Source organism: Oncorhynchus clarkii, chromosome 28 (assembly GCF_045791955.1).
Source record: "Oncorhynchus clarkii lewisi isolate Uvic-CL-2024 chromosome 28, UVic_Ocla_1.0, whole genome shotgun sequence".
NCBI classification, from domain to species: Eukaryota; Metazoa; Chordata; class Actinopteri; order Salmoniformes; family Salmonidae; genus Oncorhynchus; species Oncorhynchus clarkii.
Window position 1 is genome coordinate 12,260,975 of NC_092174.1, and position 26,360 is coordinate 12,287,334.

The 26,360-nt window shown below is 39.7% G+C and overlaps 3 protein-coding genes across 4 annotated transcripts in view; 1 reads left to right on the plus strand and 2 right to left on the minus strand.

Moving 5' to 3' along the window:
• LOC139387113 (homer protein homolog 3-like) overlaps positions 1 to 2,882 on the plus strand; it is a 35,665-nt gene extending 32,783 nt beyond the window's left edge. For both annotated transcript variants that reach the window (XM_071133130.1, XM_071133131.1), the window contains 2 exons: positions 107 to 187; positions 1,197 to 2,882. In XM_071133130.1, the coding sequence (XP_070989231.1) occupies positions 107 to 187; positions 1,197 to 1,382 (267 nt within the window). In that variant the 3' untranslated portion in view covers positions 1,383 to 2,882. The remainder of the gene's footprint in view (positions 1 to 106; positions 188 to 1,196) is intronic.
• On the minus strand, positions 2,799 to 4,254 carry LOC139387114 (ubiquitin-ribosomal protein eL40 fusion protein-like). The gene is made up of 4 exons (XM_071133132.1): positions 4,148 to 4,254; positions 3,707 to 3,793; positions 3,216 to 3,318; positions 2,799 to 3,089 (listed from the first exon to the last, which is right to left on the minus strand). The coding sequence occupies exons 1-4, from the start codon at positions 4,248 to 4,250 to the stop codon at positions 2,996 to 2,998; spliced, it is 387 nt and encodes a 128-aa protein (XP_070989233.1). The 5' UTR covers positions 4,251 to 4,254; the 3' UTR covers positions 2,799 to 2,995.
• A 2,373-nt stretch (positions 4,255 to 6,627) lies between these two features.
• Positions 6,628 to 25,765, minus strand: LOC139387586 (ceramide synthase 2-like). The gene is made up of 11 exons (XM_071133929.1): positions 25,691 to 25,765; positions 19,348 to 19,509; positions 18,266 to 18,383; positions 17,801 to 17,919; positions 14,685 to 14,742; positions 14,151 to 14,201; positions 11,310 to 11,402; positions 10,716 to 10,844; positions 8,049 to 8,158; positions 7,600 to 7,756; positions 6,628 to 7,507 (listed from the first exon to the last, which is right to left on the minus strand). The coding sequence occupies exons 2-11, from the start codon at positions 19,506 to 19,508 to the stop codon at positions 7,286 to 7,288; spliced, it is 1,218 nt and encodes a 405-aa protein (XP_070990030.1). The 5' UTR covers position 19,509; positions 25,691 to 25,765; the 3' UTR covers positions 6,628 to 7,285.
• Positions 25,766 to 26,360: the final 595 nt, after the last annotated feature.

Sequence of the window (26,360 nt, forward strand, 5' to 3'; positions counted from 1 at the left end):
TTAAATGGAAGAAAGGCCAATGTGAACCTGTAACCTTCCTTTGTTTTGTGGTGCTGACGGCAAAGCTCCTTGGGCTAACTTGTGAATGATCATGCTTGTTTTCCAGGAAATCCACATTCTGCAGAACAAGAAAGAAGAATACCATGAGATGGAGCAGGAGAGAGAAGAAGCCATACACCGATTACAGGTAGACCTGCACACTGAAGAAGGCGCATTTGGTAAAACCTTTGCATGAGCAAGAACAAGAGACTGAAAAACAGCTTCTATCGCAAGGCCATCAGACTGTTAAATAGCCCTTACTAGCCGACTACCACCCAGTTACTCAACCCTGCACCTTAGAGGCTGCCGCCCTATGTACATAGACATGGAATCACTGGTTTAATAATGGAACACTAGTCACTTTAATAATGTTTACATACTGCTTTACTCATTTCATGTGTATACTGTATTCTATTCTACTGTATTTTACTCAAATGCCACTCCGACATTGCTGGTCCTAATATTTACACTACCGTTCAAAAGTTTGGGGTCACTTAGAAATGTCCTTGTTTTTTTTGAGAAAAAAAAAATTGTCCATTAAAATAACATCAAATTGATCAGAAATACAGTGTAGACATTGATAATGTTGTAAATGACTATTGTAGCTGGAAACGGCAGATTTTGTATGGAATATCTACATAGGCGCACAGAGGCCCATTATCAGCAACCATCACTCCTGTGTTCCAATGGTACGTTGTGTTAGCTTATCCAAGTTTATCATTTTAAAAGGCTAATTGATCATTAGAAAATTGCAATTATGTTAGCACAGCTGAAAACTGAGTATCTGGAGCATCAGCATTACAGGTTCAAAATGTCCAGAAACAAAGAACTTTCTTCAATAGTCAATTACAACATTAACAATGTCTACACTGTATTTCTGATAAATGTTATGTTATTTTAATGGACAAAAATTAGCTTTTCTTTCAAAAACAAGGACATTTCTAAGTGACCCCAAACTTTTGGACGGTAGTGTAAATATTTCTTAATTCTATTCTTTTACTTTTAGATTTGTTTATTGTTGTGAATTGTTAGATATTACTGCAGTTGGAGCTTGGAACACAAGCATTTCACTACACCCGCAATAACATCTGCTAAATATGTGACTAATACAATTTGATTTGAACAACAAGCAAGTAGGATGCTCTGTGGTTTCTCAGGAGATGGAGATGCGTAACCTGGAGCTGGAGCGGCGGGTGCAGAACGTGGAGCAGAACCTGTCCGCCTCCCTGGAGGAGCGGGACCGCACGGAGAGTGAAGTGCAGAGGGCCATCGAGATCCTGGACGTCAAGATCTTTGACCTGAACGACCTTCGGCAGAGCCTGGTCAAGCTCATTGACAAATAGTGTGAAAGAGAAGAGGATGGGTCTCTTAGGGATGGCCAAATGCAAAGAGAGGAATTTGGAAAAGAGAACGAGCTGGTCCTCTCTTGCTGTAAAGCACAACACCACTTCTGCTGTGGGAAGATGGCTGCTCTGGGTCCTTACAGCAGCAGCAGCATCACTGTACAGCTTGTTAAGCGTAGGTTGTGGTGTTACCTAGGCAGTGTGTCTGCTATGTCCGATGTTGTGCTGTAATTTATGTTGCTGTCTTAACATTCAAGGCAATAATCTAAATGCTAGACTGTTCATTTGAGATTAGGAATATTGTCATGAATGAGAACAATAAGGAGATCATTAGGTGCTTGTAGATATAGTTTTCATACTTTTGAAATCAACTGATTTTATACAGAATTGGGAATGTAATGCGATAATGAGCAACGTGGATGATCTGTTAATTCTCCAGTGAGATGAGATAAAAAATGGTTTTGAGAGATCTTTCAGTGCAACCAAACTATGTATTTGGAAAGAAGCGGTACACAATGCAGAAAATAGATTTTTTTTTAAATGTAATTGTGGTTGACAGCTATCACCTCATCCAATTAGGATACAACTCAAGAGAATTGGTATGGAAGAGGAAAATAAATTTGCCTTAATTGACAAATTATTCACTTTTTTTTTTTATACATCTGAGCAAAGTTAGTGAAAGTGTCAAGAGGCCGAAGGTTATGCCGCCGCAGTGGAGTTGACCTGTGACATGTTAACGATTCATGTATCCAATCAACTAAAACGCATACGTCAAAGAATGAGCGATGAGCGATCTGTAAAGAAACAAGGATTCACGGTAGTTTTGGCACGTCAGCCGTCTCCGGGTTTGAGTTGTAGATATAGAAATGTGTTGGTACCATGGCATGCTGGTAGTAGTGTGATACAAGAGGTATGAAGCATGAGGGTATCTTGAATTCCTGTGAATGCTCCATCCATCTATGAACTAAAGACACCAAAGAGAGTGGAGTTCTCAAAGTAAGAGCTTTCGAAAGCTTGACTCAGCTTCTCCTGTGTTCATAGAATGTTAAACTAAAGCTTAGATTAGTCCTGGTAATTAGGTAGATGATTTAGGCGATAAGAATTACATGTAAGTGCTTGCTCTTGCAATAAATCTATGTATAAATTAAGATTTGAGCGGTTGTCTCTAGCCAGATTGTCCAGTAATGAGATTTAATTGATATAAATGTATCATTGACACTTGAATCAATTCATCTGATCAGTGGTTATTTCCCTCCAGCATCTACCAGTAATAGCAGTAGGTAGGGCTTAATGTTTAGCTTAGAGACAATACTATTTGCCTTATGTGAGTGGCTGTATTTGCATTTACTGTTAAAGAATGCCTGATGAAATTGCAAGTTTAATTGCACATATGATATTTAGATCAAGGCACACAAGTGGAGCAAAATGTTGCATTTTTAATGAGCCTTGTTCAAAGAAATTGTATTAAAAAATAATAAAGGACATGGAATAATCAGAAAATTTGCCTTGTTCTGTATAGTAAGTCAAGGTTTATGTCAGCATGAATGACAGTCCTCCCCTTTTCCAATTCAATTTTATTATTATTGAAAACATTGACAAAAGAGAATGCTAGTTTACTTCAGCTTCTTCTTGGGGCGCAGGTTGCTGGTGTGCCCACACTTTTTTTTGCGGCAGTTGACTGCACGGGGGTGAAGACGTGCGTAGCATCTGAAATGCAGAGAGCACCAACATCCTCAATGATAAGACCCCAAGCTCCACACAGACATGGATCAGTAGATGGCTGCGACTTGGACATTTTTTATTTCGTCTTCAGTTAAATGGAAGCAGACATACTTGCGGCAGATCATTTTGTCACAGTTGTATTTCTGCGCCAGCTGTCTCAGGGAAGGCTCGATGATACCTCCTCTCAGACGCAGGACGAGATGAAGAGTGGACTCTGGGAAGCAAAGTGGTGACACGTGAACAAAATGACACAGTATTCTTTATTTCATTGTATTTGAAATAAAGGATGGTCCACTCCATAACACTTGCCACTGTTTTCCATGGAGTATCACAAAATGTGTTTCTAAACGTTGGATATTTGAACTGACATTGTATTTATATAAACATTTCAATAATGTAGGAGACAATAAACCTGCTAATATGTGATTTGTGAATATTACAGCATGCATACCATTAGACAGAAGGTCCACATGTTCCCATGGACTATGAAGAGATGATATAAGCCTCAATGCCATGATTAGGGTAAACACTGAAGACTGAGCAATTGTCCGTCATGGTCTGAACAAACAGCATTATTGATAATTGGATTTGTCAAGTAGTACCTTTCTGAATGTTGTAGTCTGACAACGTGCGGCCATCCTCCAACTGTTTACCAGCGAAGATGAGTCGCTGTTGGTCAGGAGGAATACCTGAAAGGGTAAACAGCAAACATAAGTATGTTTGGCAGAAACCATCCACATGTACCCCAAATTAAGTAGTTGCCCATATACAAAGATCTAATGTGGATTTTAGAAGGATAGAAAGATTTAGAGAGGGAAAGCCTGGGCTCTCCAACCCTGTTCCTCTCCTCCTGTAGGTTTTCCCTCCAACCCCAGTTGTAACTAAATTGATTCAGTTTTATCAACCAGTTAATTATTAGAGAAGGGTGATTAGGGTTGGTGTGAAAACCTACAGTACAGAAGCTCTCCAGGAACATGTTTGACAGCCCTGGGGTAAACTGATCCTAGATCTGGGCCAAGCAACGTTTGCTGAGATTGATTTACCTTCTTTGTCTTGAATCTTGGCCTTCACATTCTCGATAGTATCACTTGGTTCCACCTCAAGGGTGATGGTTTTACCCGTCAAGGTTTTCACAAAGATCTGCATATTTGATGGCTGTAGTAGAAACAAGGCGGGGGTTGCATTTATTAAATTGACAGTAGTGGCTTGTTTCGCAAACATAGCAAGGACAGTTTCCTAGAAAAATATTAATCCTAGTCCTGGACTAAAAAAATGCATGCTCTAACGAGAATATCTACGTAGCTTTATCATGCGTCTGTCTGGGAAATAAGCAGGCTACTAGTTTCATACATCTAGCGTTAACGTTACTAGTTAACGTCAGCTAGCTAATGAAAAACTGGCAAGGATTGTCAGCTTGGTCCGGGCTGTTTAGTTAACTACGTGTCTGAATAACGTTATAGTAGTTTATTTCACCAGTCACTCGTCTGATAACTATTCCTAGATAACATGATTATCATGCTTTAAATATTCGTAATATGGCTGTTGGCTTAGCTCATTTGGAAATAGCACACTGGGCCACGGGTGTTAGCAAGCTAGCCATCAGCTAATGTTAGCCTACTAGCCAACCAGCTGTTCTCACACACAGTGGAGCTATCAACCAGTCAGTTTCAGATATCTAGACACATAACTGCTGATAGCCGATCCTCAACATATATTCATAACGGGGGCTATATTGACGCTTTAGCTAGCTGGTTAAACAACTCACCGTGAAACACCACTGCTGGCTTCAGGACATCAGAACATCAGGAACTTGAACGTGTTCTTCCTTCTAACATATCATGCACAGTTATCGCCATCTACTGGTCTGGAGGATTCTTGGCGCCTTGACCACCAGACATGAAAGGATTGCAAATTGGGATGGCTGATCACAGTGTTGCAAATCATGCCATGCTGGAAGATAATTGCCTTAATCAGTGTACAAATGCCTCCCGGGCTTTGTCTTTTTCTATATATGTTGTCTTTGGAAAGCAATCCAGCAAGCAGATGTCATAGGTGTTGCAATGTCTACCCTTTGTGGTTTCTATCAAATTGAACCTCACCAACAACAGAGCCAGAGCTCACTCATCACAGTCACCTGGCGGGGCAGGTGGACGCTTGGCCTTGAGCCGAGAAAGCCGATGCAGCTCAGGTAGTGCCGCAAGTTTCACTTCTTCAGTCAAAAGTAAAGTTGTGCTTCTTCAGTCGTACATACTACCAGTTCATCCAAATATACTCACGTTAGGAAGGCTAGACAAAGGCAAGCAGTTCAAAGATGTTCTCCCTCTAAACCAGAGATTGGCTACCTTGATGGGGGTGGCCACAAAAAATCGTCACTGCTAATGCATGATGCGAAACCAAATTTCGAAATTGCACCTTGCGTATTCTGTTATAGTATTCTAAATCTCGACAGTGAGTTGAGACCCCGACTGAGTTCACCAAAAACAGTTGCCTGTAGCTCAGGACCTGAAGCAAGGATATGCATATTCTTGATACCATTTGAAAGGAAACACTTTGAAGCTTGTGGAAATATTAAATGAATGTAGGAGAATATAACACATTAGATCTGGTAAAAGATAATACATTATCTTTGAAATGCGAGGGAAAGGCCATAATGTATTATGCCAGCCCAGGTGCAATTTAGATTTTGGCCACTAGATGACAGCAGTGTATGTGTAAAGTTTTAGACTGATCTAATGAACCATTGCATTTCTGTTCAAGATTTTGTATCAAGACTGCCCAAATGTGCCTAATTGGTTATTTAATACATTTTCAAGTTCATAACTGTGCACTCTCCTCAAACAACAGCAGGGTATTCTTTCACTGTAATAGCTACTGTAAATTGGACAGTGCAATTAGATTAACAAGAATTTAAGCTTTCTGCCAATATCAGATATGTCTATGTCTTGGGAAATGTTCTTGTTACAACCTCATGCTAATCACATAAGCCTACGTTAGCTCGGGAACCACCCGATCCTGTAGAGGTTTTAAAAACAGGTAGGCCTCAACACGCACTTATTGTCATGCAACAATTGATACATTGCATTTCACATGATTAAAAGTTTCAACTAAATTACCAAAGTCACTGAAGTTAGGCCTATACATTCCAAAATGATGGTTTATTCACCATTTAAAGGATGCTATTAGGCGGCATTTGCTATGACACAATGACCTGCACCCCTCTGCCCAAAGGTAAATTGAGTAAATTCAATGCAAAAGATCATTAAATATTGAAAACTCAAAGTGTTAGCATAGCAGGACTTCAGTGAATTAAATCATGTATTGTTCCAAAATCATACTTTTTACCAATGTCTTGGTAAAAACTTCATACATTGGTCAAACGAAAAGAACACCAGTCACACTCAGAGATACATTTTAGGACATGTGTAATCTAGGCCAGCTAGGCTAGCACACTATACTATAATTTTTTAAGTGTATTTTGTTGATCCATGCAAAACTAGTCAAATCCGTTTTTCTGCAATTGCATTACAGATGTTATATAGCCCTATCATTTACAACAGTGTAGCCTACTCTAACCTTGGTTAACCCAGAACTAAAGTCTTGTGTAATTGGTCAGATGCTGGATTCTGGGTCCATACGTGTTAAGAGAAGAGATGTATCACTTACAAATTCATAACATATTGTACGAATTGGATGACGTAGTACACTATTGTGCACCATTTTAGGGGACTCTCGAGCACTACTTTCTAAATTACTGGCTGAAATTATACAAAAGCTCTGGAGCATCACGATAAGCCCACTATTATAAATCTTGACCATGAAATACAATTATATAGTTGAAAAACTACATGTTGAATTACAAAACAATTACATTTACAAAAACTGCACTCAAAACAATTCCTAGAGATATCAAACCGTTTTGTGACAAACATTCAGTATACTGAAGCATGAATCTCTTAATTCAACAAATAATCTGTAGTCAAAATATGAAAGCAATCTCTTTCATACACTTTCATACAGAGTTTTCCAGTCTTGAAAAGACTGAAATAGGCAGACCAATTGCTATCAAGTAGACTATGCGGAGAGGAATAGTGGCCAGATGGAGAAAAGTACTCCATTCGAACTGGTCTATAATGTAACTGAATTGTTGACAGAAAACAATCACTCTGTCTAGGTTCATAATTCTACCTCGCTTTGCGCATCTTGCTCACAATAGCAGCTCTGTGATTGGTCAGGTTGTTTAAGACAAAGCTTTTGTTCAGCATTTTCAGTTTGGCATTCAGGGCATCTTTACTTCTCTCCCAACAACACTCCCCCTCTTCGTCTTTCTCCTCCCCCTCTCCCTTGTCGTTGTCGTCCTCTTCTTCCAGCTCACTCTCTTCATCGCTGCGTTCATCCTTATCCAGCTAAAGACACAAAAAGATACACACCATGAACACTCATGAAACATGTGATAGGCTACTTGTTTCCTGGACATTTTGTGACCTCATATACTCACTTTGCCCAAGAATAGAAACTTGTTGGCCATCCGTAGGATTAACACGGCCCAGAAGACATGAAGTGCTTGTAGCACCATCAGAAGAAGGTTGAAAAAGTAGTAGCCAGCAAAGGGTTCAAAGACTTCCATGGACAACACAAGAGTTGTGTGGATTATTCTAGAAATCAGGGCAGGGAGGGGAAGAGGAAGCAAGTAATGCAATGATTAGAGTCAATATATCCCAGTTGTAAACCATTATATTCTAAGACATTTTGTTTATTAAATTGTTGCTCTAACAAACATTGTTGTGGATTAGATGGCCAATAAAGTCGATTTGATACAATTGAGTAACCAATGAAAAGCATTCACTATCAATTACGAATAAATTCACAATTGCACACAACGTTAATGGTATTATAATGTCATGAAAAAACATTTAGAACTAAGAGACACCACTGAGTTGGTCTTACTTGCTGGGAAACACCACCAGGCGTGTCACCAGGAAAACAGCAGCAAAAATGACAAACAACGTGTCGCACGTCTTCCTCCAGCCCGTGCCATAGTTGAACATCTTTGCAGACTGTAAAAACAGTAATATATTCTAAGATGGATCCATAATGCAAACAAATGCTTAACATTGAAATATGTTTCTATTGGAATAAATTAGGCGATGAGGCTAATATGTATGAATGTGCATCAAATTCATTACACTTAGCTTTTGGTCTCTTGAATTCTCTCTCTATTGGTGTTGAATTATAATTGACAGACTGGTTCACATTCTTGGCACTACAGGTAAACCAAGGTCACACTAATGTCTGACTATGAATAAGAAGTCTCGTTTATACCTGGTGCTAACATGGGTTCTTTGTCCTGATCTTGCCTACATTCTTTAATTGTGCCCACATCTCCAGAAATGTGTCTACACATGTTTTCCATCCACTGTGTCTGGATTGTGACCAGATATCCTGGACCTTCCTTCATGCAAATGATTTCATAGCTATTATTTCAAAGTAATATTTACTTATTGTAAGACACATATTGATTTAACCAGTCAATGGTGCTACCAGTCAATAATATTAGAGGGCGGAATAATTATGATTCAAATGGTTTCTCTGTCCATATCTGTCTACACTTGTAAGGTATTCAGAAACAATGCATCTCCGGGGATGGTTAGGAAGATCTGATCACAATCAGATCACAATGTGTCTTTTGATGGTCTACACCTGTCTAAATACATTTGAAGTAGGAAGTTTACATACACCTTAGCCAAATACATTTAAACTCAGTTTTTCACAATTCCTGACATTTAATCCTAGTAACAATTCCCTGTTTTAGGTCGGTTAGGATCACCACTTTATTTTAAGAATGTGAAATGTCAGAATAATAGTAGAGAGAATTATTTATTTCAGCTTTTATTTCTTTCATCACAGTGGGTCAGAAGCTTACATACACTCGATTAGTATTTGGTAACATTGCCTTTAAGTTGTTTAACTTGAGTCAAATACTTTGGGTAGCCATCCACAAGCTTCCCACAATAAGTTGGGTGAATTTTGGCCCATTCCTCCTGACAGAGCTGGTGTAACTTAGTCAGGATTGTAGGCTCCTTGCTCGCACACGCTTTTTCAGTTCTGTCCACAAATGTTCTATGTGATTGAGGTCAGGGCTTTGTGATGGCCACAACTTTGGAAGTATGCTTGGGGTCATTGTCCATTTGGTAGACCCATTTGCGACCAAGCTTTAACTTCCTGACTGATGTCTTGAGATGTTTCTTCAATATATCCACATAATTTTCCTTCCCTCGTGATGCCATCTATTTTGTGAAGAGCACCAGTCCCTCCTGCAGCAAAGCACCCCCACAACATGATGCTGCAACCCCCGTGATTCACGGTTGGGTTGGTGTTCTTCGGCTTGCAAGCGTCCCCCTTTTTCCTCCACACATAACGATGGTCATTATGGCCAAACAGTTCTATGTTTGTTTCATCAGACCAGAGGACATTTCTCCAAAATGTACGATCTTTGTCCCCATGTGCAGTTGCAAACCATAGTCTGGCTTTTTTATGGCGGTTTTGGTGCAGTGGCTTCTTCCTTGCTTGAGCGGCCTTTCAGGTTATGTCGATATTGGACTCATTTTACTGTGGATATAGATACTTTTGTACCTGTTTCCTCCAGCATCTTCACAAGGTCTTTGCTGTTGCTCTGGGATTGATTTGCACTTTTCGCACCAAAGTATGTTCATCTCTAGGAGACCGAACGCGTCTCCTTCCTGAGCGGTATGACGGCTGCGTGGTCCCATAGTGTTTATACTTGCGTACTATTGTTTGTACAGATGAACGTGGTACCTTCAGGCTTTTGGAAATTGCTCCCAAGGATGAACCAGATTTGTGGAGGTCTACAATTTTTTTTTTTTTAGGTCTTGACTGATTTCTTTTGATTTTCCCATGATGTCAAGCAAAGAGGCACTGAATTTGAAGGTAGGCCTTGAAATACATCCACAGGTACACCTCCAATTGACTCAAATTATGTAAATTAGCCAATCAGAAGCTCAAAAGCCATGACATAATTTTCTGGAATTTTCCAAGCTGTTTAAATGCACAGTCAACTTAGTGTATGTAAACTTCTGACCCACTGGAAATGTGATACAGTGAATTATAAGTGAAATAATCTGTCTGTAAACAATTGTTGGAAATATTCCTTGTGTCATGCACATAGTAGATGTCCTAACCGACATGCCAAGACTATAGTTTGTTAACAAGAAATTTGTGGAGTGGTTGAAAAACAAGTTTTAATGACTCCAACCTAAGTGTATGTAAACTTCTGACTTCAACTGTATGTGGGCACAATCAGAATGTGGACAAGATCAGGACAAAGGACACAAATTAGAACCAGGTATAAACAGGGCTAGTGAGTCATAAGACATGCCATGCTAATTTGACCATTATGTTCCTCATTGAATGACAAAAATAGTGAGACCAGTGGGGGGGGGGAAGAGACATTTTCCCAACACGTCAGACAAGCTCTAACCTGTTTAGGTGCAGTACATTTCACCGGTCCCAAGTGAAGTACATGGTTTTGAATATCTTAGAACATACAGACTGATGTTTATGGGGAGATTGGCTGGGCTGTGATCCAGCTCTTACCTCTAGGAGGAAGTCAGAGGAGTCGTGAAGCAGCATCACCAGAGTACCTATCCGTACGTAGTTGGAACAGTAGGAGAAACCAAGCAGGAAGATGGTGGCAATGTGGTGAATCACCTGCTCCTTGAAATCCTAGAAATGAGAGAGCTAAGTAGAGTAATGTGATAGCTAAAATGTCAAAAGTACGACTTTGTGTAGTGTACATCCAGAAATGAAGAAACCCTTTCTGGGGAATACCAAATGCTTTGCTATGCCGTATTTGTTCAACATGATCTCAACGACTCGGCAGACCAGGGATTCAATCATTGAAAGACCCTGTTCACCCTTTATTTCTCTGAGGAAGAAATGTGAGCTTTGAAGTCGATGATCCATTCACCGGACAAGTATTTGAGTCTATTGTTAACCGTAGTACAAGTGACATGTACCGTGTCTTTTAAACAGCAGAACAGCCAGTAGAGCTGATCGTGTCTGAAATATGCGGGAGCGGCAAATAATGCCGCACCCCGACCCTTGCCCTTCTCTATTAGCACGTGTGCTAAATAGGGACTGTCATGGTCCTGGCAGGAAGTGAGGAGCAGGCAGATGAAAGGGACTTACTTTCCTCTTGACGTCCACAGAGACACAGAGAAGCAGGGAGAGGTAGAAGCCCAGCTCCAGCTGGTAGTACCAAAAGTGGGCCCTCTCAATTGGCTGCAGAGGATTTACACATCCTACATTTAGTCATCTCATATGTATATGCTGTATTCTATACCATCTACTGCATCTTGCCTATGCTGCTCGGCCATCGCTCATGCATATAGTTAAATGTACATATTCTTATTCATCCCTTTACATGTGTGTGTGTGTACAAGGTAGCTGTTGTGAATTTGTTAGATTACTTGTTTGATATTACTGCACTGTCGGAACTAGAAGCACAAGCATTTTGCTACACTCGCATTAATGTCTGCTAACCATGTGTATGTGACCAATAAAATTGTATTTGATTTGATTTGAGGATAGGGAAACAGTGTTAGCCTACAGCATGACTTTGATTGGGTGTAACATATGCACTTCCACTGGCTATGTACCGGTGCTGAATATCAAGGAAAATATACATTTTCATCTGCAAAAAAAAACAAGATTTTAGAACCATAATAGAAAAGGTAAATACAGTAGTTGAATAAGCACACTTGGGATTATACAGTTAAAGTGTACAGAATGTTATTTTTGCTGATGACAGTGAGCCGTTGCTCTGAGCTAAGTGTTTTGCTGGGAATGTCTTTGTCCATCACTAAATGAATGGGGAAATTAATGAGTGGGAATTCCAAACCATAATGAACCATACTGTACATCCTCATACTTAGGTTTTGTTCTATCACGAATATGCACCAAATACCAACACCTGGTTTTTGATTTAATCTAACAGAGAATATTTCCATTGTGTAGTAGGTCATATCATTGTTGGTATAAGGTTAAGCCTACAGTATGTAATGTACACTAAAGGGACAAAAACAGTACAGAAAAGTACAGTGCCTTCAGAAAGTATTCACACCCCTAAAACTTTTTCCATGTTTTGTTGATTTACAGCCTGAATTTAAAATGGAATGAATTTAGATTTTGTGCCACTGGCCTACACACAATACCCCATAAATGTCAAAGTGGAATGATGTTTTTTTGTCATTTTACTAATTAAGAACACATTTAAAGCTGAAATGTCTTAAATCAACAAATATTCAACCCCTTGTTATGGCAAGCCTAAATAAGTTCAGGAGTAAAAATGTGCTTAAAGCGATACTTCAGGATTTAAAAAAATCTATTTCCCCTGAGTCAGATGAACGTGTGGATACTATGTTTATGTCTCTGCGTGCAGTTTGAAAGAAGTTTCTAACTAGCGCTTGCGGAATTACTAACTAGCGTTAGCGCAATTACTAACTAGCATTAGCACAATCACTGGAAGTCTATGGGTATCTGCTAGCTGCTAGGAGGTACCCATAGACTTCCAGTCTTCCAGTCATTGCGCTAACGCTAGTTACCATTGGCTCGCAAAACTACCTCTAACTTCCTTCATACTGGACACAGAGACATAAAAATGGTCTCCAAAACTGAATATGACTTTGGGGAAGTAGATAAAGGGCACCATTGCCAACATCCCGAAGTGTCCCTTTAACAAGTCACATAATCAGTTGCATGTACTCACTGTGTGCAATACTAGTGTTTAACATTATTTTTTTAATGACTACCTCATCTCTGTACCCCAAACACAATTATCTGTAAGGTCCCTCAGTCAAGCAGTGAATTTCAAACACAGATTCAACACCAAAGACCAGGGAGGTTTTCCAATGCCTCGTAAAGAGGGGCACCTATTGGTAGATGGGTAAAAATCAAAAAGCAGACATTGGATTTTCCTTTGAGTATGGTGAGGTTATTAATTACACTTTGGATGGTGTATCAATACACCCAGTCACTACAAAGATAGGCGTTCTTCCTAACTCAGTTGCCGGAGAGGAAGGAAACCGCTCAGGGATTTCACCATGAGGCCCGGTGACTTTAAAACAGTTACAGTGTTTAATGGCTGTGATAGGAGAAAACTGAGGATGGCTCAACAACATTGTAGTTACTCCACAATACTAACCTAAATGACAGCGTGAAAAGAAGGAAGCCTGTACAGAATACAAATATTCCAAAACATGCAATAATGCCAAAGTAAAACTGCAAAAAATGTATGTTTGGGGAAAATATAACACAACACATGACTGAGTACCGCTCTTCATATTTTCAAGCATGGTGGTGGCTGCATCATGTTATGGGTATGCTTATCATCGACAAGGACGAGATACATTTTTAAGATAAAATCCTAGAGGAAAACCTGTTTCAGTCTACTTTCCAATAGATACTGGTAGACAAATTCACCTTTCAGCAGGACAATAACCTAAAACACAAGGCCAAATATAAACTGGAGTTGCTTACCAAGACAACATTGAATGTTCCCGAGGGGCCTACAATAGTTAGTTTTCACTTAAAGGGACTTGAAAATCTATGGCAAGACTTGAAAATAGCTGTCCAGCATTGATCAACAATCACCTTATCAGAACTTGAAGAATTTAAAAAAGAATGGGGCAAATGTTGCACAATCCACATGTGGAAAGCTCTTAGACACTCACCCAGAAAGACTCACAGCTGTAATCACTGCCAAAGGTGACATGTATTGACTCAGAGGGTTTGAATACTTATCTATATTAGTGAATTTTTCTTCCACTTTGACATGAGTATTTTGTGTAGATCAGCAACAAAAAAACGACAATTAAATTTGTACCACAACAAAATGTGGAAAAGGTCAAGGGGTGTGAATACTTTCTGAAGACATATACATATTTGTGCTCTCTAAGTTAAAAGCTAGAGGGTTATAAATGTAGAGGGTATAGACATGGATTGAAGGGAAAACAGAACATGTGAGCTTACTTGTTGTGGATATCCTGTCCAGCATTCTCTCTGGTCCCAAAACCAGGATTTCTAAAGGGAAAGGAGGTAAACAAGTTTCTCATGGAGATGATGCCCATGTGACCTGAACAGACCTAGGTTCAAAAACTATTTACGGTATTTAAATTACTTTCAAAGACATGTGGAAGTAAGTATTTTGATATTTTGTATTTGAAAACACAAGTAGTTATATATTTGTTTTATTTAAAAAATATATAACATTTGATTTGATATTAGAATGTATTTGGAAATAGACTTGGAAAGTAATGGCAGATATTTGAAAAAACTCAAATACACATATGTATGTACTCCCATGCATTTGAACCAGGTCTGATTGGTTTTGAAATAATATATTTGGAAATAAGTATTTGAACATTCATTGAAAATACTTCCAACAGAAGTAGTTGATTCGGGCCACATTATTTGAAAATGCTCAAAGTATATAAATTACACATAATCAAATACACATGTATTTGAACGTATTTCTGAAGGGTTGTGGTTCATACTAATACCCACATTGATCAAAGTTGCGAGTCCAGCTAGGAACGCTATGAGGTAGAAGAAAAATCTCCAACTGCAAAATGACACAGGTTTTAGTTACAATTTAAAGGGCAACTCCGCCACTTTTCAACCATCATATCAATTCATCATATCCAGCACCAACCCAGTGTCTACATACAGTACCAGTCAAATGTTTGGACACACCTACTCATTCAAGGGTTTTTCTTTATTTTGACTATTTTCTACATTGTAGAATAATAGTGAAGACGTAAACTATGCAATAACACAAATGGAATCATGTAGTAACCAAAAAAGTGTTAAATAAATATAAATATATTTTAAATTTTAGATTCTTCAAGTAGCCAACCTTTTCCTTGATGACAGCTTTGCACACTCTTGGCATTCTCTCAACCAGCTTAATGAGGAATGCTTTCCCAACAGTCTTGAAGGAGTTCCCACATATGCTGCGCACTTGTTGGCTGCTTTTCCTTCACTCTGCGGTCCAACTCATCCCAAACCATCCCAATTGGGTTGAGGTCGGGTGATTGTGGAGGCCTCGTCATCTGCTGCAGCACTCAATCACTCTCCTTGGTCAAATAGCCCTTACAAATCAAATCAAATTTTATTTGTCACATACACATGGTTAGCAGATGTTAATGCGAGTGTAGCGAAATGCTTGTGCTTCTAGTTCCGACAATGCAGTAATAACAAGTAATCTAACTAACAATTCCAAAACTAATGTCTTGTACACAGTGTAAGGGGATAAAGAATATGTACATAAGGATATATGAATGAGTGATGGTACAGAGCAGCATAGGCAAGATACAGTAGATGGTATCGAGTACAGTATGTACAAATGAGATGAGTATGTAAACAAAGTGGCATAGTTTAAAGTGGCTAGTGATACATGTATTACATAAGGATACAGTCGATGATATAGAGTACAGTATATACGTATGCATATGAGATGAATAATGTAGGGTAAGTAACATTATATAAGGTAGCATTGTTTAAAGTGGCTAGTGATATATTTACATCATTTCCCATCAATTCCCATTATTAAAGTGGATGTGTGTTTTGGGTCATTGTCTTGTTGAAAAACAAATGATAGTCCCACTAAGCGCAAACCAGATGGGATGTCGTATCGCAGCAGAAGGCTGTGGTAGCCCTGCTGGTTAAGTGTGCCTTGAAGTCTAAATAAATCACAGACTGTATCACCAGAAAAGCACCATCACACCTCCTCCTCCATGCTTCACGGTGGGAACCACACATGCAGAGATCATCGTTCCCCTACTCTGCGTCTCACAAAGACACGGCGGTTGGTAGCAAAAATCTCAATTTTGGACTCATCAGACCAAAGGATACATTTCCACCGGTCTAATGTCTTTTTTATTAGATTTTTTATTTCACCTTTATTTAACCAGGTAGACAAGTTCTCATCTACAACTGCGACCTGGCCAAGATAAAGCAAAGCAGTTTGACAAATACAACAACACAGAGTTACACATGGAGTAAACAAACATACAGTCAATAATAAAGTAGAAAAACAAATCTAAATACAAAGTGTGCAAATGAGGTGAGATAGGGGAGGTAAGGCAATAAATAGGCCACGGTGGCGAAGTAAATACAATATAGCAATTAAACACTGGAATGGTAGATGTGCACTAGATGAAAGTGCAAGTAGAAATACTGGGGTGCAAAGGAGCAAGATAAATAAATAAATACAATAGGGGATGAGGTAGTTGTTTGGGCTATTTACAGATGGGCTTTGTACAGGTGCAGTGATCTGTGAGCTGCTCTGACAGCTGGTGCTTAAAGCTAGTGAGGGAGATAAGTGTCTCCAGTTTCAATGATTTTTGTAGTTCGTTCCAGTCATTGGCAGCAGAGAACTGGAAGGAGAGACGGCCAAAGGAGGAATTGGCTTTGGGGGTGACCAGTGAGATATACCTGCTGGAGCGAGTGCTACAGGTGGGTGCTGCTATGGTGACCAGCGAGCTGAGATAAGGCGGGGCTTTACCTAGCAGGGTCTATGTTCCTTGCTCATGTTTCTTGGCACAAGCACATCTCTTCTTCTTATTGGTGTCCTTTAGAGGTGGATTCTTTGCAGTAATTCGACCACAAAGGCCTGATTCACGCAGTCTCCTCTGAACAGTTGTGGTTTAGATGTGTCTGTTACTTGAACTCTGAAGCATGTATTTGGGCTACAATTTCGGAGGTGCAGTTAACTCTAATGAACCTATCCTTTGCAGCAGATGTAACTCTGGGTCTTCCTTTCCTGTGGTGGTCCTCATGAGAGCCAGTTTCATCATAGCGCTTGATGGTTTTTGTGACTGCACTTGAAGAACCTTTCAAAGTTCTTGACATTTTCCAGATTTATGTCTTAAAGTAATGATGGACTGTCATTTCTCTTTGCTTATTTGAGCTGTTCTTGCCATAATATGGACTTTGTCTTTACCAAATAGGGCTATTTTCTGTATACCACCCCTACCTTGTCACAACACAACTGATTGGCTCAAACGCATTAAGAAGGAAAGAAATTCCACAAATAAACTTTTAACAAGGCACTCCTGTTAATTGAAATGCATTCCAGGTGACTACCTCATGAAGCTGGTTGAGAATGCCAAGAGTGTGCAAAACTTTTTGACTGGTACTGTATGTGAAAACAGTGCATTTCTATGATCTGTGGTTAAAAAGATAAGAAAGTGCCTCACAGGGTAGGATTAAAAGTAATTAAACAGTGATTTAAAAAAATATATATATATAAAGTTAGAGCTTTTTAACTTTATATATTTCTTTCTACAAAAGGTAGAAATATTGCCGTTTTCACATATGTAGACACTGGTATTGTGCAGGAGATAATGAAAATGTTGAAAAGTGGTGGAATTGCCCCTTAAAGTCTTACAACTTGAGCTGCATTGGCAACATGAAAGTGGAATGACATCAAACTTCATTGCATTTTACAGTCCTTTTCCAGATAACCAGATCTTCATTGTAAAATAAACAAGAATTTGTTCTCAACTGACTGGTTAAATGAAGGTTATGTTAAATTATAGGGGGAAAAAATGGTCATACAAGTGAATGAAGCTAAACGAAAAGGCAAAAACCCTTTGCTTAGTAAAGACGGGATTTACCAAGCCTCGCAGAACCTCTTGGTGTAGCTGGGCCTGTCGTGGTTTCTGCGGTGACGGAACCAGGTCTCAATTTGTCTCTGGGTTTTATCACATTGTGCCATTAGACTGATGATATCACTCTAAATATGAAGGATATAGATGGAACATTACTACAGCTGTAAATATACTACAGCTCTCGCTAAAAGTCATTATTTATTCGTCCAATATTTCCAAACCTATTTGTAATCTGTTACTATTCCAATGTAGTTACACAGTAACTTAATTCTGTGGTTATGCACCTGTATCAACATTTCCCAGGAACTCGTAGAGCAGGATGCTTGTGCACGATCTATTTCACTATCATAGTAGGCATGTCCCCGTCACCCTTCCATTCCCACAGTGCAAACACTTCCAGCAGCTATGTTGACGTAAGAGACCGAGACCGGCACATACCATTGTCAGAGTTTGATGTCTCTGGACACTAACCTGAGATGGTTGTCGGTTTTGTTGGGTGTAGAATGACTCGAGCTTTGTGGCGGGAGCGACAGCCATGCGTAATCGGTTCCTCAGCCCCACACATCTGCCCAAAGGGGGAGCCACAACCCTAGCGGTGAGGAAAACATACACGCAAATGTTGACCTTCATAGCAAGAGGTGTAGTATTACTAATGACAATATAGGTGTGTTTCTATAGTTCTTTGATAATCTATACATGATGATGTGTGTGTGTGTGTGTGTGTGTGTGTGTGTGTGTGTGTGTGTGTGTGTGTGTGTGTGTGTGTGTGTGTGTGTGTGTGTGTGTGTGTGTGTGTGTGTGTGTGTGTGTGTGTGTGTACTATACAGAATAGCTGTGCTTGTCTTTTATTATTATTATTATTATTATTGTGTATCCTGTACGTACGACTAATAACACTTTAACTTAAAACTTGTCTGTGTGTTGCCGTAATAACCTCTTTAAGCCATTTGTTAGGCCAGAGAAAGCTTACGGGGGATCAGTCGGGTTACCTTAGGACACGGCTGCTGTAGCAACAGAGCCTGTCCTCTCTCCTCTCTACCTGCTGCTGCTCTTCTCTTTCAGCAAAGTGCTGACACCTGCTCCCTCTACTATTCCCAACTGGCCTACGCTACCGCCAACAACACCCGCCAACAACACCCGCAGGCATACAGGGCAGGGCAACCAACAATACAGCCTCCACCTGTGCGGATTTCATTTCACTGCTACTGTTTGTTGTCGGGTGATGTTGCATGACAAGACCTCATCGGGAATTCAATCAAACCCGCGCTGCGGAACAGTCCCACTGTGGAAAGATCATGCTATTCTTCAACTCTAAAAATAATTGATGCCATTACTCAAACATTTTCACTCTTTCCCTTGATTTCAGTGAAAGGGTGCAGTTTCACATTTCTGTGCAATCAGATTGTTCCATTGTGTGAGCTGAATCTTCCCCTTTTTACAAGTCACTGATTCATATTTCAGACACACATTCTTGTTGATTACTGGCCAAAGTATTGTTGCAAACGAAGATCGTATCCAAGATGTGGTCCATACAGTAGTTCCAAAAAAGTTACCTGTCAAATACTAGACGGAGGACAATGAACCCTAGAGCCAGAGGCAAGGCGAACAGCAGGTCACGGGGTCGCGGACACTCCTGCATCTGCTCCATGTCTCTCCAGGTGATCCCAGGAGGCAGCCAGTACTCATGCCTCCACAGATCTGGCAGGAGGTCCATGCTGGATGAAGGCGTGAAGAGGGATAAGTGGCTTAATGATATATAATTGATTTGAGTTGAATTTGTGAATCGTGGATGTCAATCTGACAGTGTGACTATGCTCTGAATGCTTCTTAATCAGATAACATTTTTGTGTCATCTTTACGATAAGGTTGACATAGCAGGTAATATGTGTAGTACCAGCAATACATTTCGGTCATTCCATGAAATGAGCCCCTTTTGAGATTATAAGTAGAAATTGTACACGAGTAATGAATTGTAAAAGCCTGTTATATTAAATGAAGTGCTCTTTAATATAGATCACATGGAAAATTCAATACATCTGATTTTTAACATAGACTTGCTTAAGTGCCAAGATTCAGCCTTTTGACATGTCCCTCTGTGCACTCTGTGACTCCTAGGAAGAATTTTATCTGCATAACCTCAAAATGTCTCCAATTTTTCACCATCCTTGTAAAGCCCTCCTTATTTTGTTGCTTTTGCAAAGTAATTTCTGAAGAGTTAGTATTATGAGTTATTATTTATTTCATGTGATTAGTGATTCAATTGTCCCTCCCTGTTATACACAACAAGCTTCCATTCCCCCTGTCACAAGGGGATTTATGGCTGATTTAAGATGAAATCATCAACCCTGTTACTTTAATTGGCACCTAATAAGGACTTACATAGTAGGAAAACATGTATTTTATTAAGCTAAATATGTGCTCTTCATCACAGAATGTTAAAATTACAAACATTAGGAATACCTTCCTAATACTGAGTCGCACCCCCCCCCCCCCCCCCCTTTTTGCCTTCAGCCTCAATTCGTCATGGACTCTACAAGGTGTCGAAAACGTTCCACAGAGATGCTGGCCCATGTTGACTCCAATACTTCCCACAGTTGTGTCAAGTTGGCTGGATGTCCTTTGGGTGGTGGACCATTCTTGATACACAGAGGAAACTGTTGAGTGTGAAAAACCCAGCAGCGTTACAGTTTTTGACACAAACCGGTATGTCTGGCACCTACTGCCATATCCTGTTGAAAGGCACTTAAATCTTTTGTCTAGCCATTTCACTTTCCGAATGGCACACATACACAATCCATGTCTCAAGGCTTAAAAATCATTCTTTAACCTGACTCCTCCCCTTTATCTACACTAATTGAAGTGGATTTAACAAGTGACATCAATAAGGGATCACAGCTTTTACCTGGATTCACCTGGTCAGTCGATGTCACGGAAAGAGCAGGTGTTCCTAATGTTTTGTATACTCAGTGTATGTACACAGCATATCAACAAGCCAGACAGGCAGTCAATAGCGATTTAATGTGCAAACATTGGCTATTGGGAAGCAGAGTTCCTCTTTCAGCCACTCTGGCTATATGTCAGCCACAGGAGATTGGTGGCGCCTTAATGGGGGAGGACGGGCTCGTGGTAAATGGCTGGAGCGGAGTCAGTGGAATGGTGTCAAATACCGTTCCAGCCATTATTATGAGCCGTCCTCCCCTCAGCAGCCTCCACTGATGGCAGCATTTCTATGAAGATTAGATCAAACAAAAAGTCTGGTAGATTTGTCCCAAAGCAATGTGTAGACTGTGTCTTGCTTGTGCTACGGCATTACAGTACCAGTCAAAAGTTTGGACAGACCTACTCATTCACCTACTCATTTTTACTATTTTCTACATTGTAGAATAATAGTGAAGACATCAAAATGATGAAATAACACATATGGCATCATGTAGTAACCAAAAGGTGTTAAACAAATCTAAATATATTTTAGATTTTAGATTCTTCAAGTAGCCACCCGTTGCCTTGATGACAGCTTTGCACACTTTTGACAAGCTTCACCTGGAATGCTTTTCCAACAGTCTTGAAGGAGTGCCCACATATGCTGAGCACTTGTTGGCTGCTTTTCATCCCAAATCATCTCAATTGGGTGGAGGCCAGGACATCTGATGCAGCACTCAATCACTCTCCTTCTTGGTCAAATAGCCCTTACACAGCCTGGAGGTGTGTTTTGGGTCATTGTCCTGTTGAAAAACAAATGATAGTCCCACTAAGCGCAAACCCAATGGGATGTCGTATCGCTGCAGAATGCTGTGGTAGCGATGCTGGTTAAGTGTGCTTTGAATTCTAAATAAATCACAGACAGTGTCACCAGCAAAGCTCCCCAACATCATCACACCTCCTCCTCAATTATTCTACTCTGCGTCTCACAAAGACACAGCGGTTGGAACCTAAAATCTCAAATTTGGACTCATCAGACAAGGACAGTTTTTCACCGGTCTAATGTACATTGCTCAAGTTTCTTGGCCCAAGCAAGTCTCTTCTTCTTATTGGTGTCCTTTAGTATTGGTTTCATTGCAGCAATTCGACCATGAAGGCCTGATTCATGCAGTTTCCGCTGAACAGTTGATGTTGAGATGTGTCTGTTATTTGAACTCTGTGAAGCATTTATTTGGGCTGCAATCTGAGGTGCAGTTAACTCTAATGAACTTGTACTCTGCAGCAGAGGTAACTCTGGGTCTAGCTTTCCTGTGGCGGTCCCCATGAGAGCCAGTTTCATCATAGTGCTTGATGGTTTTTGCGACTGCACTTGAGGAAACTTGAAATTTTCCTGATTGACTGACATTCATGTCTTAAAGTAATGAGCGACTGTTGTTTCTCTTTGCTTATTTGAGCTGTTTTTGCCATAATATGGACTTGGTATTTTACTAAATAGGGCTATCTTCTGTATACCACCTATACCTTGTCACAAGACAACTGATTGGCTCAAATGCATTAAGAAGGAAAGAAATTCCACAAATGAACTTTTAACAAGGCACGCCATTCCAAGTGACTACCTCATGAAGCTGGTTGAGAGAATGCCAAGAGTGTGTAAAGCTGTCATCAAGGCAAAGGGGGCAACTTTGAAGAATCTCAAATATAAAATATATTTGTATTTGATTAACACTTTTTGTTGGGGTTACTACATGATTCCATGTGTTATTTCATAGTTTTGATGTCTTCACTATTATTATACAATGTAGAAAATAGAACAAATCTGAAAAACCCTTGAATGAGTAGGTGTGTCCAAACTGTTGACTGGTACTGTGTACTCTGGGGGGAAATGTTCATTCAAATTGCCACCAAGTTTTTATTTCAGCTGTTCAGAAATAGGAGGCAGAAACAGGCTACATCATACATCAATGTCCATCAAATTGGTTGACGGTTCAGAAGAGGGTGAGTAACAACAGAAACTTGAATGTCTCTGCCTTTAAAAAAAGTACATTTCTACACTATGAGGTCGAAATGACACCCTGAAATTCTGAAAATGATGATGATGTCCTTTTTGTGTAAGAGCTGTTAGAAGAAAATTCTGTACTTTCAGTCTGCTCAGGTGGGATGGAACTTTTGGCCCCACATCATGACGTCACAATGTGAACTGATTATAATAGACCCGAGACATGTACTGTATAGAGCGTTTGGCCAATGCGGTTTCTGTCTGACTTTTCAGAGATGGCCACTTTCTCCTCCACAGCCATTGCTAAGCGTGTGCTCTCTATTTCGGAGACTTTTCCAAACATTTTAAGATGTCCAGTGAAAGCAGACTTGGATACACATTGTCCTGAATGCTAATCAATAAAAAAATGTCTGTTAAATTCGCTGTTCTGTTTTGCTTGTTTACAGTGGTTCAATTAATTTTGTCAGAGGCACTCTCATATTGTTACGTCACCATCATTTTTAGAATAAAGGCACTAACATGGCAGCTGTTTTAAACCTGGCTGAACTCTCTCTCTCTCTATATATATATATATATATATACACAGTTAAAGTCGGACGTTTACATACACCTTAGCCAAATACATTTAAACTCAGTTTTTCACAATTCCTGACATTTAATCCTAGTAAATTCCCTGTTTTAGGTCAGTTAGGATCACCACTTTATTTTAAGAATGTGAAATGTCAGAATAAAAGTAGAGAGAATGATTTCTTTCAGCTTTTATTTCTTTCATCACATTCCCAGTGGGTCAGAAGTTTACATACATTCAATTAGTATTTGGTAGCATTGCCTTTAAATTGTTTAACTTGGGTCAAATGTTTCAGGTAGCCTTAAACAAGCTTCCCACAAGAAGTTGGGTGAATTTTGGCCCATTCCTACTGACAGAGCTGGTGTAACTGAGTCAGGTTTGTAGGCCTCCTTGCTCACAAACACTTTTTCAGTTCATCCCACAAATTTTTATTTGATGAGGCAAGTCAGTTAAGAACAAATTCTTATTTTCAATGATGGCCTAGGAGCAGTGGGTTAACTGCCTGTTTAAGGCAGAACGACAGATATGTACCTTGTCAGCTCAGGGATTTGAACTTGCAACCTTCTGGTTACTAGCCCAATGCTTTAACCACTAGGCTACCCTGGTGCCCCAGGATTGAGGTCAGGGCTTTGTGATGGCCACTCCAATACCTTGACTTTGTTGTCCTTAAGCCATTTTGCCACAACTTTGGAGGTATGCTTGGGGTCATTGTCCATTTGGAAGACCCATTTGCGACCAAGCTTTAACTTCCTGATCGATGTCTTGAGATGTTGCTTCAATATATCCACATAATTGTACTCCCTCATGATGCCATCTATTTTGTGAAGTGCACCAGTCCCTCCTGCAGCAAAGCACCCCCACAACATGATGCTGCTGCCCCCCCGTGCTTCACGGTTGGGATGGTGTTCTTCGGCTTGGACTTTTTCCTCCACATATAACAATGGTCATTATGGCCAAACATTTTTATTTTTGTTTCATCAGACCAGAGGACATTTCTCTAAAAGTATGCTCTTTGTCCCCATGTGCAGTTGCAGACCGTAGTCTGGCTTTTTTATGGCGGTTTTGGAGCAGTGGCTTCTTCCTTGCTGAGCGGCCTTTCAGGTTATGTCGATATAGGACTCGTTTTACTGTGGATATAGATACTTTTGTACCTGTTTCCTCCAGCATCTTCACAAGGTCTTTTGCTGTTGCTCTGGGATTGATTTGCCCTTTTTCGCACCAAAGTATTTTCATCTCTAGGAGACAGAATGTGTCTCCTTCCTGAGCGGTATGACGGCTGTGTGGACCCATGGTGTTTATACTTGCGTACTATTGTTTGTGCAGATGAATGTGGTATCTTCAGGCGTTTAGTAATTGCTCCCAAGGATATACCAGACTTGTGGAGGTCTACAAATGTTTTTCTGATTTCTTTTGATTTTCCAATGATGTCAAGCAAAGAGGCACTGAGTTTGAAGGTAGGCCTTGAAATACATCCACAGGTACACCTCCAATTGACTCAAATTATGTCAATTAGCCTATCAGAAGCTTCTAAAACCATGACATCATTTTCTGAAAATGTTCAAGCTGTTTAAAGGCACAGTCTACTTAGTGTATGTAAACTTCTGACCCACTGGAATTGTGATACAGTGAATTATAAGCGAAATAATCTATCTGTAAACAATTGTTGTAAAAATTACTTGTGTCATGCACAAAGTAGATGTCCCAGCCGACATGCCAAAACTATAGTTTGTTAACAAGACATTTGTGAAGTGGTTGAAAAAAACAAGTTTTAATAACTCCAACCAAAGTATATGTAAACTTCCGACTTCAACTGTATGACTCTGTAATAGACCAGTGACTGTTCATTTGGGTAAGGGGGTGGGCTATATGCCATCATATCAGCCAATCAGGGATGTGTATGTAAATATCTTCACATTTGTTTCCAAATACCCACATGATCAGACTGAGCATTTCAAGGGCCAAAGGAGGCTCAGGGAAATAAATGATTTTTAAAAATACATATTTTGGAGTTATTTTCATTAAATAAGCACACACATTGATTTATTAGAAAGTGATGATTAAAAAATAAAATGACAAAGACTGCATGGGGGCTTTAATAATGAAAAACCCATCAGAATTGCTGAAAAGTTAGGCTACAGTGTGAGGATGTTAATCATGTGATCATGAGAAACAATAATCTTTGTGGGGGAAAAGTGTATAATTCAATTAATTAACGAGATCAATGCATTTTGTTATTTTAATGGAAAGTCAAATAGGCAACACTATTTCACCTGGTTGACCTATATCAAAATATATATTAATTTTCTATCTTAACTTGTTGACGGTTGATTCTATACAAATAACATACTATTTATATTGAGAACTAATAGTTTAGGTAAAAACGGTTGCAACAAGAACAGTTATAACGACCTACCTGTCGGAGCTTGGCTGGAGTAATTGAGGATGGGTTGCCAAATAAAAAGACGAATCAGCAATTAATCCATCCAGCAGCGAGTTTTCCCTCTCTCTTTTCTTTGTAAAACTCCGTCGGGGATCAATTGAAGATCCAACTGCGCTGTGCCCTTTGATTCCACTGATGCCAAAACAGCGTTTGCGATTTAGCAAAAGGGGTGTGTTCAGTGTGCGAAAGTTTTTAAGCTCCACTGAGGAACGGAGACCAGAAGAAAAAACGGTCATGGTTTTATGGCTCCATTTTTTAAAAGGTGCTCTGCTTAAATTCCTCTCCCTAACCACCAAGTAAAAAAATTTGTCTATCTACCAGTAATTGAAATGTGACTGAAAATGACCATATAGAATATTGATGGCTATATGCTTACGGTATAACTTGTTTGAGGATAGCACTTTGTCCATCCTTGAATCAAGGCCAAATGTAATGTCAGTGTGCTACTTGACCATTGTGTGACACAGAAGTTAAATTATTTAGTGCCTGTATGGAGTTCTTTTGTATTGTTCATGCATGAAAGTTATCCTTTTTACATCAGCAGATGGCACAAAGTGCTATTCAGAAACCCTGGCTAAAACCCCAAACAGGAAGCAATGCAGATGTAGGAGCACGGAGGCTAAGAAAAACTCCCTAGAAAGGC